The 13513-nt window shown below is 42.6% G+C and overlaps 1 protein-coding gene across 2 annotated transcripts in view; it reads right to left on the bottom strand.

The window, feature by feature from the left end:
• LOC117300834 (YLP motif-containing protein 1-like) overlaps nucleotides 1-13513 on the bottom strand; it is a 43377-nt gene that overhangs the window by 29270 nt on the left and 594 nt on the right. For both annotated transcript variants that reach the window (XM_033784690.1, XM_033784683.1), the window contains exons 2-6: nucleotides 10432-10671; nucleotides 3802-7422; nucleotides 2251-2690; nucleotides 1494-1555; nucleotides 29-130 (exon numbers count right to left, since the gene is read on the bottom strand). In XM_033784690.1, the coding sequence (XP_033640581.1) occupies nucleotides 29-130; nucleotides 1494-1555; nucleotides 2251-2690; nucleotides 3802-7422; nucleotides 10432-10671 (4465 nt within the window). The remainder of the gene's footprint in view (nucleotides 1-28; nucleotides 131-1493; nucleotides 1556-2250; nucleotides 2691-3801; nucleotides 7423-10431; nucleotides 10672-13513) is intronic.

Raw genomic sequence — 13513 nt, 5'->3', positions numbered from 1 at the left:
CTGTTCCGATTATAATGTTGATACTTACCAGTACGAGTACGTGGTGGACTGCTGCCTCCTTGCCCATGACCATAATCAAAACTCGCCACCTTTTTCTCTTCCCTGACTGGAGCTGGGGGTCTTGGGTCGTCTGAAAATTAAGCATCAATTGGAGAAATGAGGAGGTACGGATTCATCATGTAGTTTAAGCAGCTTTGGAAAAATAAACAGGTTAATACTACTAATATCAATATCAGATTTAAGGCACTACATGGCGAGGTATCAATGTATATTCGATTTGCAGTGGTGGTCCATCATGTGTACATCCGCTCTGCTGTGTAGATTTTGTTCTTCGGGAATTAGGTCTTGCTTTTTATTCTTCTGCTGCGGAGTAGGTTTTGGAATTCAGGAGACGAGTAAGTTCCGAAAAGAATTGTCCTGCTTATTAACTTCTACCCGAACTTCAACCGAAGGAAATCGATTGGGACTTCTTGTTATTAACTTCACTGCCACGGAGTGAGTTCTTAATTGGTCTCAACGTTTTGACTAGCCTGCTGTAGTCTTCATCATTTTAATAATCTGCAGTTCTTACAAACTGTTTCTGTTTGCCCAATGAGCATCTAATTCTTTTAACTGGGGGAAAACACAGCTAAGTTTGAATTACGAGACCCATTCATTCAGCACCTTTGTAAGGTTTGGAGGGTGATGCTGCAAATCCTTTAGCCAACCATGCGAGAAAACAGCTGGTCAAAAACAGGGGCTTAAAGCTTAGGAACCCAATGAACCATAGAGCTATATATATTGACTACAGCGCTAACACCCCGTTATACGGTTTTGAAGCTGTGTGGGCGCATCCATGTTTATGTACAAACCAATACAAAAGGTTAAAATTTTGTACGGCAATTGTACAGCTATTTGCATGATAGTGCGTTTGTTCTTTTCTAAGTGTCATCGAACCAAAAAATGCAGAAAATGTGAACGCACAATCTGCTGATGAGCGTACAAACTGCAAGCGTCATGTGCGTCTTATTTAAAAGGCGCGTTTACTTTTTTTAGTACGTCAATCAAGTCGAACTAATGCGGACAGACGCGAATGGGCAGTCACTACGTAAGGGCACATGCCGAATGTAAAAAAATCGCGGCAATGTGTGTTCTCCAAAAATTAAAAACGTTCCGCAGTCACGCAACACATCTAACATGTCTGCGCCCAGGGTGGCTTCAAAACGCAGAGCAAGTTAGCACTCTAGTCAGCAAAAATAATACATATTGATACCTCACCATGCAATGCCTCAAATCCTATATACAATATATATAGCTCTATGCAATGAACAGAGGGGCCCACTTTGCATGAAAAACAAGTAGAAAATAGAATTAGATGTTGCAAACTGCTGACCAAACAAACGGACCTATGGTATAAATGCACAAAAAAAAGAATCACCATGGGTCGAAATGTCAGGCCATCAACTAATTTTTGCAAAAATAAGACCAGAATAAATACACATTATTATTCTTACCCATGTAGCGGGGGTAGTCAGGTTCCGGAGGTCTGTCAGCGTATCCTCTCCCAGGGTCCCGCCTGTTAAAAGATAATGCAATGATGTTATACAAAGATTTGTTGCTGATGAGAAGACTTGGCTATAACCAGTTTCCTAAACCAGAAACCTAAACCTAAACTAAAAACTTATTATTTAAGAAAGTGGTTAAAATCTAGGAGTCAATTTTCCTAGAAAGCTGTGACTTCAAACACTTTTTAAAAGCTGCTCCCTTGTTTTTATAGACGATGTGACCTGTGACATCACACGTTTACAAAAGAGCCACAGAGCCTGGACTTCCTGCAGGCACGATTTGTACACAGCCTAATGGAAGAAATCATAAAATCTTATATTTTATAGAGATTGCACTGTCTAATCCTTATCAACTTTTGATATGATGACAGCGGGCACATCCAAAAACTTGTCCAGCTTTTACTTTCATAATTCTTGGATTTATGTGGAAATTATGACACAAAATGTCAACTTTCCCATATGACCTGTGCAGTATTGTGCCTGCCAGAATACTCAAAGAATGTACAAGGTCACACTTATTGTAAACAAAGTTCACATGGTCTATACAATCCATGTCTAATGATTAAAGACTATTTTGATTTCATAAACTTAATATTTCAATCACTTTCCCATAAAATCCTGACAAAGAGACACGAGTTGAAACTCAACCACTATATAACAGACAGTTGATACACTACAGTAAAATAAAAATAAAACTATAAATTACCGATCTATATCATAAGCCCTCCGTCTGTCAATGCCAAGCTCCATGTCCAATCTCTCCTCGATGTTTCGCAGTCGTTCCAATCTAGCCCTCTCATCGTACTCCCACGAACTGGCAGTCGATCTTTTCCTATAGGGTTCATCGTCATAAGGATCCATGTGGTAGGGATCATCAGGATATCCACCCAAATCTCTCCTGCCACCCCGTTCCGAGAAGCCGCCCCGTTCACCAAAGCCGCCTCTTCGATTGGACAATGGTGGGAAGGGTTCCTCATCCCTGTAACGTCGTTCCACTGAATGTAATCTTGGCTCCTCGCCTGGGCGTTTGTATCTGTCCGGACCGGGCCAGCCGTCTCTATCTCGATCCGGTATCTCTCGCTCCAAGAGTCTATCTCTTTCAAGAGTATCTGGTGGGCCTCTCGGTTCACTTGAGCGGCGATCACCCTGAAATGTAGGGAATTATGTAGAAGCTTAAGCTCTCAAGTGAAAACTTTATTCGATTTGAATTTATTCAGATGAGATGCAGCAAGAACATTCACAGTGAAAGAAATAAATGGAACAAAATACGAACAAAATAAAATTAAAAAATTGCACAAAACTACCCAAGAATAGCCCAATACCGCCAAAAACTTCTTAAGAGACTTATTTCACTCAGAGTACACACAACATTGTATTGTGAAAAGCAACTATTCAGATGAGGGTTTGAGATATTGCAAAATATAACATAGGCTGCAATGTTCTTTGTGGCCTCATTTTCTGGATTTGCATTTTTTTTTTATACGGATTCAACAAAAAAGGTTGCCCTAAGGCAACAAATAAAACCATGTGTTGGCGATTTAAAATAAAATACCAGGTCGTAAAGGCTACAAATACTTTCTGATTCATTGTATCAGAGGTTAACAATAAAGATTGGACAGCACACTATTTTGACTGATTTGTTAAGGCCGGTTCATACTCGCTGCGACTGCTTCCACACACCCGACAATCCGAATATGGATTTATTGTTCATACTTCATAGAACAAAAATTAAAAATAGTAAAAAAGTAAAAAGTAAAAGCACGCCTCAACTTGTGTTCATACAATTGTGCGGTGCAAGGATCTTTTAATAAATAATTAATAAATAAATTGCCGTCATCCTAATCTTTATCGCAAATTTTCCCATTTTCCTTCCACTGAAGTCACTGCCCTTTCTGCATCTTGGTATTCTTTCAAGCTTGTGTTACACAGATTTGGAAAAAGGGGCAATGTTTTCATCTTTTCTTATCAGATTCTTGCCATCATTCACTGACACCGCTGTAAACATCCGACAAAATGTTAAAATTATTCAGTTTGTCCGACTACACATCCGATTAGTGTGTGCGTCCTCATTTTAAGTTTGAAAAAATTCATACGCATTTGCAAAAATCGATTACACACTGCACTTCCCTTTATGCACTGCTGACTTAAAAAAATATAGCGCACACGGTGTATGCAGTGAATTTGTAGTATGAAACGGCCTTTGGACTGCTACATGTAGTGGGGGGGGGGGGGGGAACCTGAACAAATTGAGGCTTACCGATGACATTTCTGAAAGTGGTGGACCTCCTCCCATTCCTGCAGGAAGGAGTTTACTCTGCTGCTCTCGAATCATCTTCAGATCATGTGCAGCTTTTCGAATGATATCATGTTCTAGGTCACTTAGCTCTTGAACAGTCGAGGGTGTTGTTTCAGTAGGAGCTCCTGAAGTACTAGCTTCAGTACGAGGCAGACTGGTACGAGGCAGACTGGTACGAGGTACTGGCGATAGGGATTTACGGGGCGAGTTGGTCCTGTAGCTTTTGGGTAAATTTGACTGCCTCCCCCTCGGTCTTTCTGGTCTTTCGGGTAACTCTTTTCGGTCACGATTGTCAGGTTTTGGTGGACCTCTATATGGACTCCTATCTCGACCACGCTCATTGCGATAAGAGCGAGCTTGATCTCGACCTCTATAACGAAATCGCTCTAAGCTACGATCTCGACTTCGATTTCTGCCACCAACTCGACCTCTGCTTCTACTTCTGCTTCGACGACTGCTGTTCTTTCTAGGACTCCTGTTCCTGCTCCGACTTCTGTTCTTGCTGCGACTTCTGTTCCTGCTGCGACTTCTGTTTTTGCTGCGACTTCGGTTCCTGCTGCGACTTCGGTTCCTACTTCTACTACGATCCCTGCTACGACTAGGGTTCTTGCTCTTGCTTTTGCTTCTGCTTCGACTTTTCTTACGACTTTTGTTTTTATCAGGACTTGTGCTCCTACTTCGGCTCTTGCTTTTACTTTTGGACCTACGGCGGTAACGATCACGATTTCGAAGTGGAAAGACTGCGTTATCCTTCCTTCTGTTCATCTTCACATATGACTGCTCTGTATTCTGTGAATCCTCTCCAAGATTCAGAAAGTTGTATTTATTCTTGACTTCTGCACTGATTACTTTCTTCAAAGCAGATTTGGTTTCATCTGTTTTGGTAGTCGCTGACTGTCCTTCATCCACATCTACATCAATTACTTTGTTTTGCGCAACACCTGAGGATTGGTCTTGTTCCTCTTTGTTAGTTTTGTCTTGACTAATTTCACTTGCTTTCTTCGGCATCAGTGATGACAGCTTTGATGCGTTTTCTTTAACGACAGGCAAAGATTGGTCCTTTTTGATGGCTTGCATGCTGACTAACTTTGGTTTAATGACAATAGGTGCATCCTTTTTGACAGATGGATACTTTTTTGTTGCAGCAGATTTCTTTTCACCATCAGACTCAGAACCTGGTGGCCAAGCTGTTATTTTATCCGGCTCTTCACAACTTTCCTCCTTGGCTTTTAAATCTTTCTCAGCCTCTTCCACTTCTGGAACTATCTTTGGTGGTGGACCGATCTTTGGTGGTGTGAAAAAATCAACACCAGGTGGAGCAATCTCATCATATCTTTTCTTCTCCTTGACTTTTCTTTCGTCCGCATCTTTCTTTCCGAAGAGCGGAAAGTCTTGGGAATTTCTTCCATGTGTCGGCACTCCTTGATGTTCATTGCTTTCAGGTGCACTTGTACCAAGACCAGTATGGCTGGTTTGCATGTGTGCAGGTCCCATTCCATGTGGAATCTGCTGTCCCCCCATGTTAGTGCCTTGCATTCCAGCACCTTGTTTATTCATAGCATGATCACCCCTCATCTGTAAATTCATCATCTGCTGATCTTGACTGCCCATGTCTCCCACCCCTCGTCCTAGATCGCCTCCCATGCCTGAACTTGGTGCTTCGGGTGCCACTGGTCCAGGATGTCTTCTGGGATCTCTTGAACCAATTTCCCTCTGATCCATTCCAGGCCCAAACTGGCCGACACCTTGCCCACCTAAACCACTTCCTTGTGTACCCATGTTTCCAGAGCCTCTCGGACCCATACCACCAGGACCTCTTGCCATCATATCACCAGGTCCTCCAGGTCCCATTCCGCCCGGTCCCATTCCAACAGGACCTCCAGGTCTCATTCCATCAAGTCCTCCAGGTCCCATTCCGCCAGAATCTCCAGGTCCGATTCCTCTGGGAACTCCAGGTCCCATTCCCCTAGGACCTCCAGGTCCCATTCCCCTAGGACCTCCAGGTCCCATTCCCCTAGGACCTCCGGGTCCCATTCCCCTAGGACCTCCGGGTCCCATTCCACCAGGAACTCCAGGTCCCATTCCACCAGAGTCTCCAGGTCCCATTCCACCAGGACCTCTAGGTCCCATTCCACCAGGACCTCCAAGTCCAATACCACCAGTACCTCTAGGTCCCATTCCACCAGAAATTCCAGGTTCCATTCTGCCAGCCCCTTCAGGTCCCATTCCACTAGGACCTGCGGGTCCAATACCGCCAGAGACTCTAGGTCCCATACCCTCAGGACCCCTTACACCCATTCCACCTTGACCTCGAGAACCCATTCCAACAGGACCATCAGGACCCATTCTACCTGGACCGCTTGGCCCTGATCCACCAAGACCCCTATGCCCCATTCCATCAGGACCCCTGGGCCCCATTTCTTCGGGTCCCCTTCCTCTCATTCCATCTGGAAACCTTGGTTCCATTTCATTTGGGCCTCTCTGACCTGAAACTTGGGGACCTCTGGAACCCATTTTTCTTGGATCTCTTGGTCCGTTTCCACCAGGAACCCTTGGCCCAGGTCCATTGTAAACCCGTGTGGCCCCCGGACCCATATCATCGTGACCTATTGGTCCCGAACCTCCTTGAAATGACTCCTCTCGACCTCTCATTCTTGGATCTCTCTGACCACTGCTTTCACGACCACTTTGACCTTGATTTCCCCTAGGACCTCTTGGGCCAAAATCCGAGTTATTTTTCGGTCCAAATCCAGGTCCCATTCGTTGATTCATACCATCACCAGGACCCATTCCTGGACCCATTCCTGGACCCATTCCTGGACCCATTCCTGGACCCATTCCTGGACCATTTCCTGGACCCATTCCTGGACCCATTCCTGGACCCATTCCTGGACCCATTCCTGGACCCATTCCTGGACCCATTTCTGGACCCATGCCTGGACCCATGCCTGGACCCATTCCTGGACCCATTCCTGGACCCATTCCTGGACCCATTCCTGGACCCATTTCTGGACCCATTCCTGGACCCATTCCTGGACCCATTCCTGGACCCATTCCTGGACCCATGCCTGGACCCATGCCTGGACCCATGCCTGGTCCCACTCCTTGACCCATTCCTGGGCCCATGCCTTGACCCATTCCTGGTCCCATTCCTTGACCTATTCCTGGACCCATGTTAGGACCTACGCTTTGACTCATACCATCACCAGGACACATTTCCGAACCCATTCCAGGACCCATTCCTGGACCCATCCCTTGGCCCATTCCTTGACCCATGCCAGGTCCCACTCTTGGTCCCATTCCTTGACCTTGCTCATTTCCTCTGCCTCTTCTGTTATTCAATGTCTCAGTTGGGAGAGGAATTCCAAATGAATTCATTTCGTCTTCTTTCACAACAATTTGCTGCTGAATATCCTGAAGAGAATTTTCCATTTTGGTTTGCCAGCTTTTCCATTGTTCCAGATAAGTTTTAAACTGGTCTTTATTTGGATGGGTCATGTGATCTTCTTTCCATTTCTTGAATTGCCTCTCCCAGTTTTGAAGTTGGTCGTTGAAGTCATTTCTTCTACTCCTCAAGGCCAACTGAAAAAAAAATAATCAAACAAATGTGACCATTAATTGCATTTCATCTACATCGACACATACAGGGATCATTGTGAATGTTTACCATAATGTGAAGAAATTGCAATGTTTTAATTGAGAAGATGAGTAAAACATCGCTCCTGTTTTTACAATATTTTTTTCTTTTAATTTCTTTGATTTTTTCTAAAAGCCTAGCTGCAGGTTTTCTTTCTTTTAAACACAAGAATGGACTGCTAGTCTTCGTTATCTCACTTTTTGGCATGCTAGAATACTTAGGGACCATGGATAAATTAAGAACGCGGCCGCCCGCGGTCAGACTCGTTCTAGAACGAGTCCGTCCCAAAATTGTCACGCGCCCGTCCCAAGATGGCTTAAGCGCTTCACTGATTTTTAAGGTCCCTCATTATCGAACTCTATTGTTGGTGCCTTTTGTTGTTCAGATTACATGGACAAGGCAGCTTGCAAGTAAGCCACGAAGGGGTGAAGGATTAGTGTTTGCGGTCTAGCTCAGGTATACACCAGACAATGGGTTGGAGATGTCCATGTACAGCCAACCCTCAAGTTTGCCAAAGCCAATACAATAATATGCTACTGCCATAACAAGTTGAAGTGGTGACTATTATTCGTCAATTTGAAATCATCGCCAACTTATTTTGTATCTACATCTAATTGTTACATTATGACCCGTGTTTACAGAGATGATTACACTTACAAGATTCGTTCATAAAGGTACCGCGAAATCATGCTGACCGGCTCGCAATCACACAAAACACAACGCAAAATTACATCGTAGTACACAAACACTCCATCTAGCTACACACTCACACACAGTGTTTTCAATATTCAGGCCTAGTAGTCTTGTTATTTTGCGTGCAACAAACTATAATGCAAGAAACATTGAACGCTAGAGGGCTTTCCTAAACAATGTGATAGCGGGAGAGCCGCCCTCCGTTGGAAAAATTGCGCAACAGCTTACGAAATTAGTTTCAACCGCCTTGAGATTAAGACTTTCAGGAGAATCTGGTGTCCGAAAATTGCAATACTAACCAGCGTTGGTGCCCGAGCTAAACTCATACACCATTGGCGCCGTCGCTGGTACCTTGGGCAACGTGGTGAATTTTCAGCAGTTCCTTGGGAAATATTAAGCATGTTTAAGAAAAACTTCATAACGTGTTGGCTTCATTGTTCAAACATGAAACATTTTGGACACCTTGGATGTACAAAAAAGAGTATAGTTTTACTGTTTAATGTTAGATGTTTTTCCTATTGACTTTGTTTTACTTTGGGGGATTATTTTGCATGGCGGTCGTGCAAAGACGTAGTATTTTTTTATTTTTAAATCTGCGGTTGTGTTTTGACTTATTGTGTGAAAAGGGCTACAACTTGGGTTTATCTACCCAGATAAGCCGATTATAACTACACAGTGGTTTTCGGCCTACACCATTGTTCCTTTGTTATACAGTGGGTCTTCCTCGAGACCCGGTGGTTGAGGAGAACGCGTTCCACTCCGTAGTTTTTCTTTTGTTCGTTTTGTCACGCGAAGGAACGCGTCGCGACGCGGTCGTTCCCGTGACATAATTTATCCATGGTCCCTTAATGCAAGAACCAGTGAATACCAGAGGACGCTTTCTTATTAAAGGCAGTGGACACTATTGGTAATTCCTCAAAATAATTATTAGCATAAAACCTTACTTGGTGACGAGTAATGGGGAGAGGTTGATGGTATAAAACATTGTGAGAAACGGCTCCCTCTGAAGTGACATAGTTTTCGAGACAGAAGTAATTTTCCCAGATTTGATTTTGAGACCTCAGATTTAGAATTTGAGGTCTAGAAATCAACCATCTAAATGCACACAACTTCGTGTGACAAGGGTGTTTTTTCTTTCATTATTATCTTGCAACTTCGACGACCAATTGAGCTCAAATTTTCACAGGTTTGTTATTTTATGCACATGTTGAGATACGCCAAGTGAGCACACTGGTCTTTGACAATTACCAATAGTGTCTAGTTTCTTTAATGCTTGTACAATACAAATGTTTGCCCTCTGTTGGCCGAATCTAACAGAACATTACACAATAACAGTGATAAAAAGTAAAATTTTCCCGGTCGAAATAAAGGAACTATTTTACAGTATAAAAGTAAGATTTTACAAAGTTCTATTGCAAAAAAGGCCATTGCATTAGAAAGTCTTATTAAAGTATTTATAGGAAACGTTTGAAGGGACACCAAGCTAGCCAACACCGAGGCAACTTGGACCATTGTATCTACCAAAGGAAACATGGAATACAATTGTGGTGGGGTTTTCAACAGGATGTTGTCATCACACAGCAGGTTTTTGTTCTCGTTAAAAAAAAAAAAAATTTTTAAGAATATTTTACAAACGATCTTTCTTTTTAGAAATGCCTTTTTTCTCTTAAATATTTATACGTCGGCTTACAAGCCGCCCGGAGAATAAACCGCAGGAGTTCAAAAAAATGTCAAAATCAACATATAAACCGCGGTTTATAATCCGAAAATTACGGTATAAAATTCCAGGCCTGAAATGTAGGTTTTCACACAAAATAAACCCTTGGTTCATTACCAAATTTTTCCCACCTTGGGGTTAAAGGCACTGAACACGTTTGGTAATTGTCAAAGACCAGTATTCTCACTTGGTGTATCCCAACATACGCATAAATCAACAAGCGGCCTGTAAGCCTGTGAAAGTTTGGACCTAATTGGTCAATGAAGTTGCAAGAAAATGATGAAAGAAAAAACACCCATGTTGTACAAAATAGTATGCATTCCGATAGGAATAAAAGCCTTCTGGCCAGAAGTCTTTTATTATTTTAGTGATAAATTACCGCTTTCTCAAAAACTACCTTACTTCAGAGGGAGTCTTTTCTCGCAATGTTTTATACTATCAACAGCTCTCCGTTGCTCATTACCAAGTAAGGTTTTATGCTAATATATATTTCCAGTAGTTACCAATTGTGTACAGTGCCTTTAAATTTGGGTTCAATATTTACCAAGGCTTCAACTTGCATTGACTGCATGTGCTGCTGTTGCTGCTGCTGACCCTGCATGCCCTGCCCCGTCTGTTGGAACCTTTGCTCTTGCTGCGTCCATCGTTGGTATTCAGACTGGTATTTCATCATGTCGTTGTTGTACTGTTGGTTCTGATGGTCCATCCATTGCTGTTGGTTCTGCTGCATCTGCTGCCACATCTGTGCTTCGGCCTGTAGGTTCATCAACTTCATTTCATTCATCTATGAGGAAATTTAACAACAAAACAGAAAATTTGTAATGCCCACAAATCCACAAAAGAAACCACTCATGGCCTGCACCCAGCAAAAACAGTTCATAAAATCAAACGCAGCATAGCATGTACATAAAAGCAAACAAGATGCAACCATATGATTTACGATGAAGAAACAACAGAATAAAGCATTTACACGTGACTCTAATCATAAGCGAGTTGTATTAGATGTGGTTGCTGTCAGCCTGTTTTTGAAACTCTCAAGTTTCCAGAAGTAATTATTGTTATGGCATGTATGGCATGGTTGTCATGTATACTCTCCTGCCCAATGGCCTTGCCATATGAATGCCATATTCACTCTTAAAAGGCCAACCAAGAACATGTACAATCCCCTTCTCTTACATTATAATAATGTTTTTGTTATTAAAGACAATGATGCATGTAAAAATGTACACAATTTGAGGAAATGATTAACAGCACAACAAAAGAGACCAGCTTCAGGTAAAATAAAATTATAGGAACACAAATATAATCAAATAAACTGAAGAGAGTGCATATTGCTACACCGGCTTATCCGTTGGTTGGTTTGTTTAATAAACAGAGATGATAGCACTAGCAGAACAAACTTAAAGGCAATGGACACTATTGGTAATTGTCAAAGCCTAGCCTTCACAGTTGGTGTATCTCAACATTTTTATGCATAAAATAACAAACCTGTGAAAATTTGAGCTCAATCTGTCATCGAACTTGCGAGATAATAATGAAAGAAAAAAAAAACACCCTTGTCACACGAAGTTGTGTGCGTTTAGATGGTTGATTTCGAGACCTCCAGTTCTAAACTGAGGTCATGAAATCAAATTCATGGAAAATTACTTCTTTCTTGAAAACTATGGCACTTTAGAGGGAGCCGTTTCTTACAATGTTTTATACTATCAACCTCTCCCCATTACTCGTTACCGAGTATGCTAAAATTAATGCGAGTATTTACCAATAGTGTCCACTGCCTTTAATACACAGATCATAATTAAATAACAGACGTATGTACGTGTGTGACCAATTGAAAGTTTGTCCTTGGCTTTATCTATCTACATGTATCATTATCATATGATGTAGTACATTCCTATTGAACGGACTCAGCGCTGCGTGTGGTGCATTCTGTATCCCTGCAACTGTGCAGCCGTAGTCTTGTACACGCGGTGAGATGCGGAAATCAGAGAAACAGAGCGCCTGCTAACGTTCTGAGTCGTTGACCCTGGTGATGTGCACACACAGCCGAAGCTCCGCCCCCCTCAGATTCAAATTTTCAACCTGGGACATTTTTTACTCTTTCGCTCGGGGATATGGTAAGTTTTTGTCCTTTTTCTTCAAATTATTTCCTCAATGGTGTTTTGAGTGATATGGTAGGATTCATTAGACATTGAGGATCAAGTGCGTGTTCCTAGAATTTGAGTCTTGATTTTAAAAAGTGGTAAAAGTGGAGCAAATTTGCTGACTAGCTGTCGAAATTGTACGTTTTAAACCTTTCGCCCTGCACAGATTGCGGAAGCTTCGTAACCCTACGGCCTGTGCGGCCGTCGGGAGGAGGGTTACGTTATCGCAACTATACTGTAAGGTGCAAAGTGTGCAATCAGAAACACGACATCCTCGGTTTACAAGTGAAAAAGGTGCAAAAAAAGCTGACCATCTGTCATGTAGAGTCAGTGGAATCAGCTCGCCCCTAAACTGCTCCATGGTTTGGGCAGTCACAGCTGATTGATGCTGACACAGGTAGTTGCAATAACGTATCCCTCCTCCTGACGGCCGCCAGGCCGGAGGGTTACGAGATTCTCTCGAGCGGCAAACGACAATCTGGTCCAACACATATAATTTCGACAGCTAGTCATCACATTTTCCCCTCTTTTACTTTAAAAAAAAATTGACATTAAGAGAACTTAATCCTCCATGTCTAATAATGAACACTCAAAACACCATTGAGAAAATATTTTTGAAGAAAAAGGACAGAAACTTACCAGATCCCTGAGCGAATTCCCAGGTTTATATTTTGAACCTGTCGCACCACTTTGCATACGCTTTGTATTTGGTCACCAAGCGCTGAACCCCAGGTACCAGCCTATGACATGGCGAACTGCCGAGCCGCGGCCGGCCGAGTGGGACTAACCATGGAGGAAGGAAGAGAAGGAGCTCAAACGACCTGCAAAACCGCAGAGTAACAAAAGAATACCCTGACAATGCCCCTGTCTGACCAGTGGAAAAAAGATAGAAGACCTCCAGCTGGACGGCCGATTAAAAAGCAGGATTAGATCTCTTTGTACAGAAGGTGTGTTACCGCCAGACTGCGTCGTTGCCTTCAAGTAAAGTTGAATCATTGGAGACAAGAATTGTGAATATACACGTTTGTTTTCATTTACCATTTGTGGTGTTTCACGAAAACATCATGGCATATTTTTTCATTTTTTGTGACTTTCCGCTCACTAGCGGTGGTTCAAAATTTGGGTACTAGCACACGAGGGTGGTTGGTATTCAATTGTGTTTTTCGATTTGGTGGGCACAAGTGTGCACAATTTTTATCAGGTCTCAAAAAAGTAGTTTTTTTCTGTATTATATCCATACGACATGCGACACCATAGTTGAGCATGTTGAGTGAAAACCAAGTGCGCACGCGCAAACTCACATACGCCAGGTCGCCCATTGTTTGTATAAGGTATGTGGGTGATTACGAGGTGTCTTTAAACGACCGCGGTACCACAGTTTGGACTTTTGAAGTCCCTTCGTTTGAGCTCCTTCTCTTCCTTCCTCCATGGACTAACACTAACTAACAATAAGTGAATAACATGCAATTTTCTGCTCGGTAC

The sequence above is a fragment of the Asterias rubens genome, chromosome 1, assembly GCF_902459465.1.
Source record: "Asterias rubens chromosome 1, eAstRub1.3, whole genome shotgun sequence".
Lineage (NCBI taxonomy): Eukaryota > Metazoa > Echinodermata > Asteroidea > Forcipulatida > Asteriidae > Asterias > Asterias rubens.
This window is presented reverse-complemented; position numbering and strand designations above follow the sequence as displayed.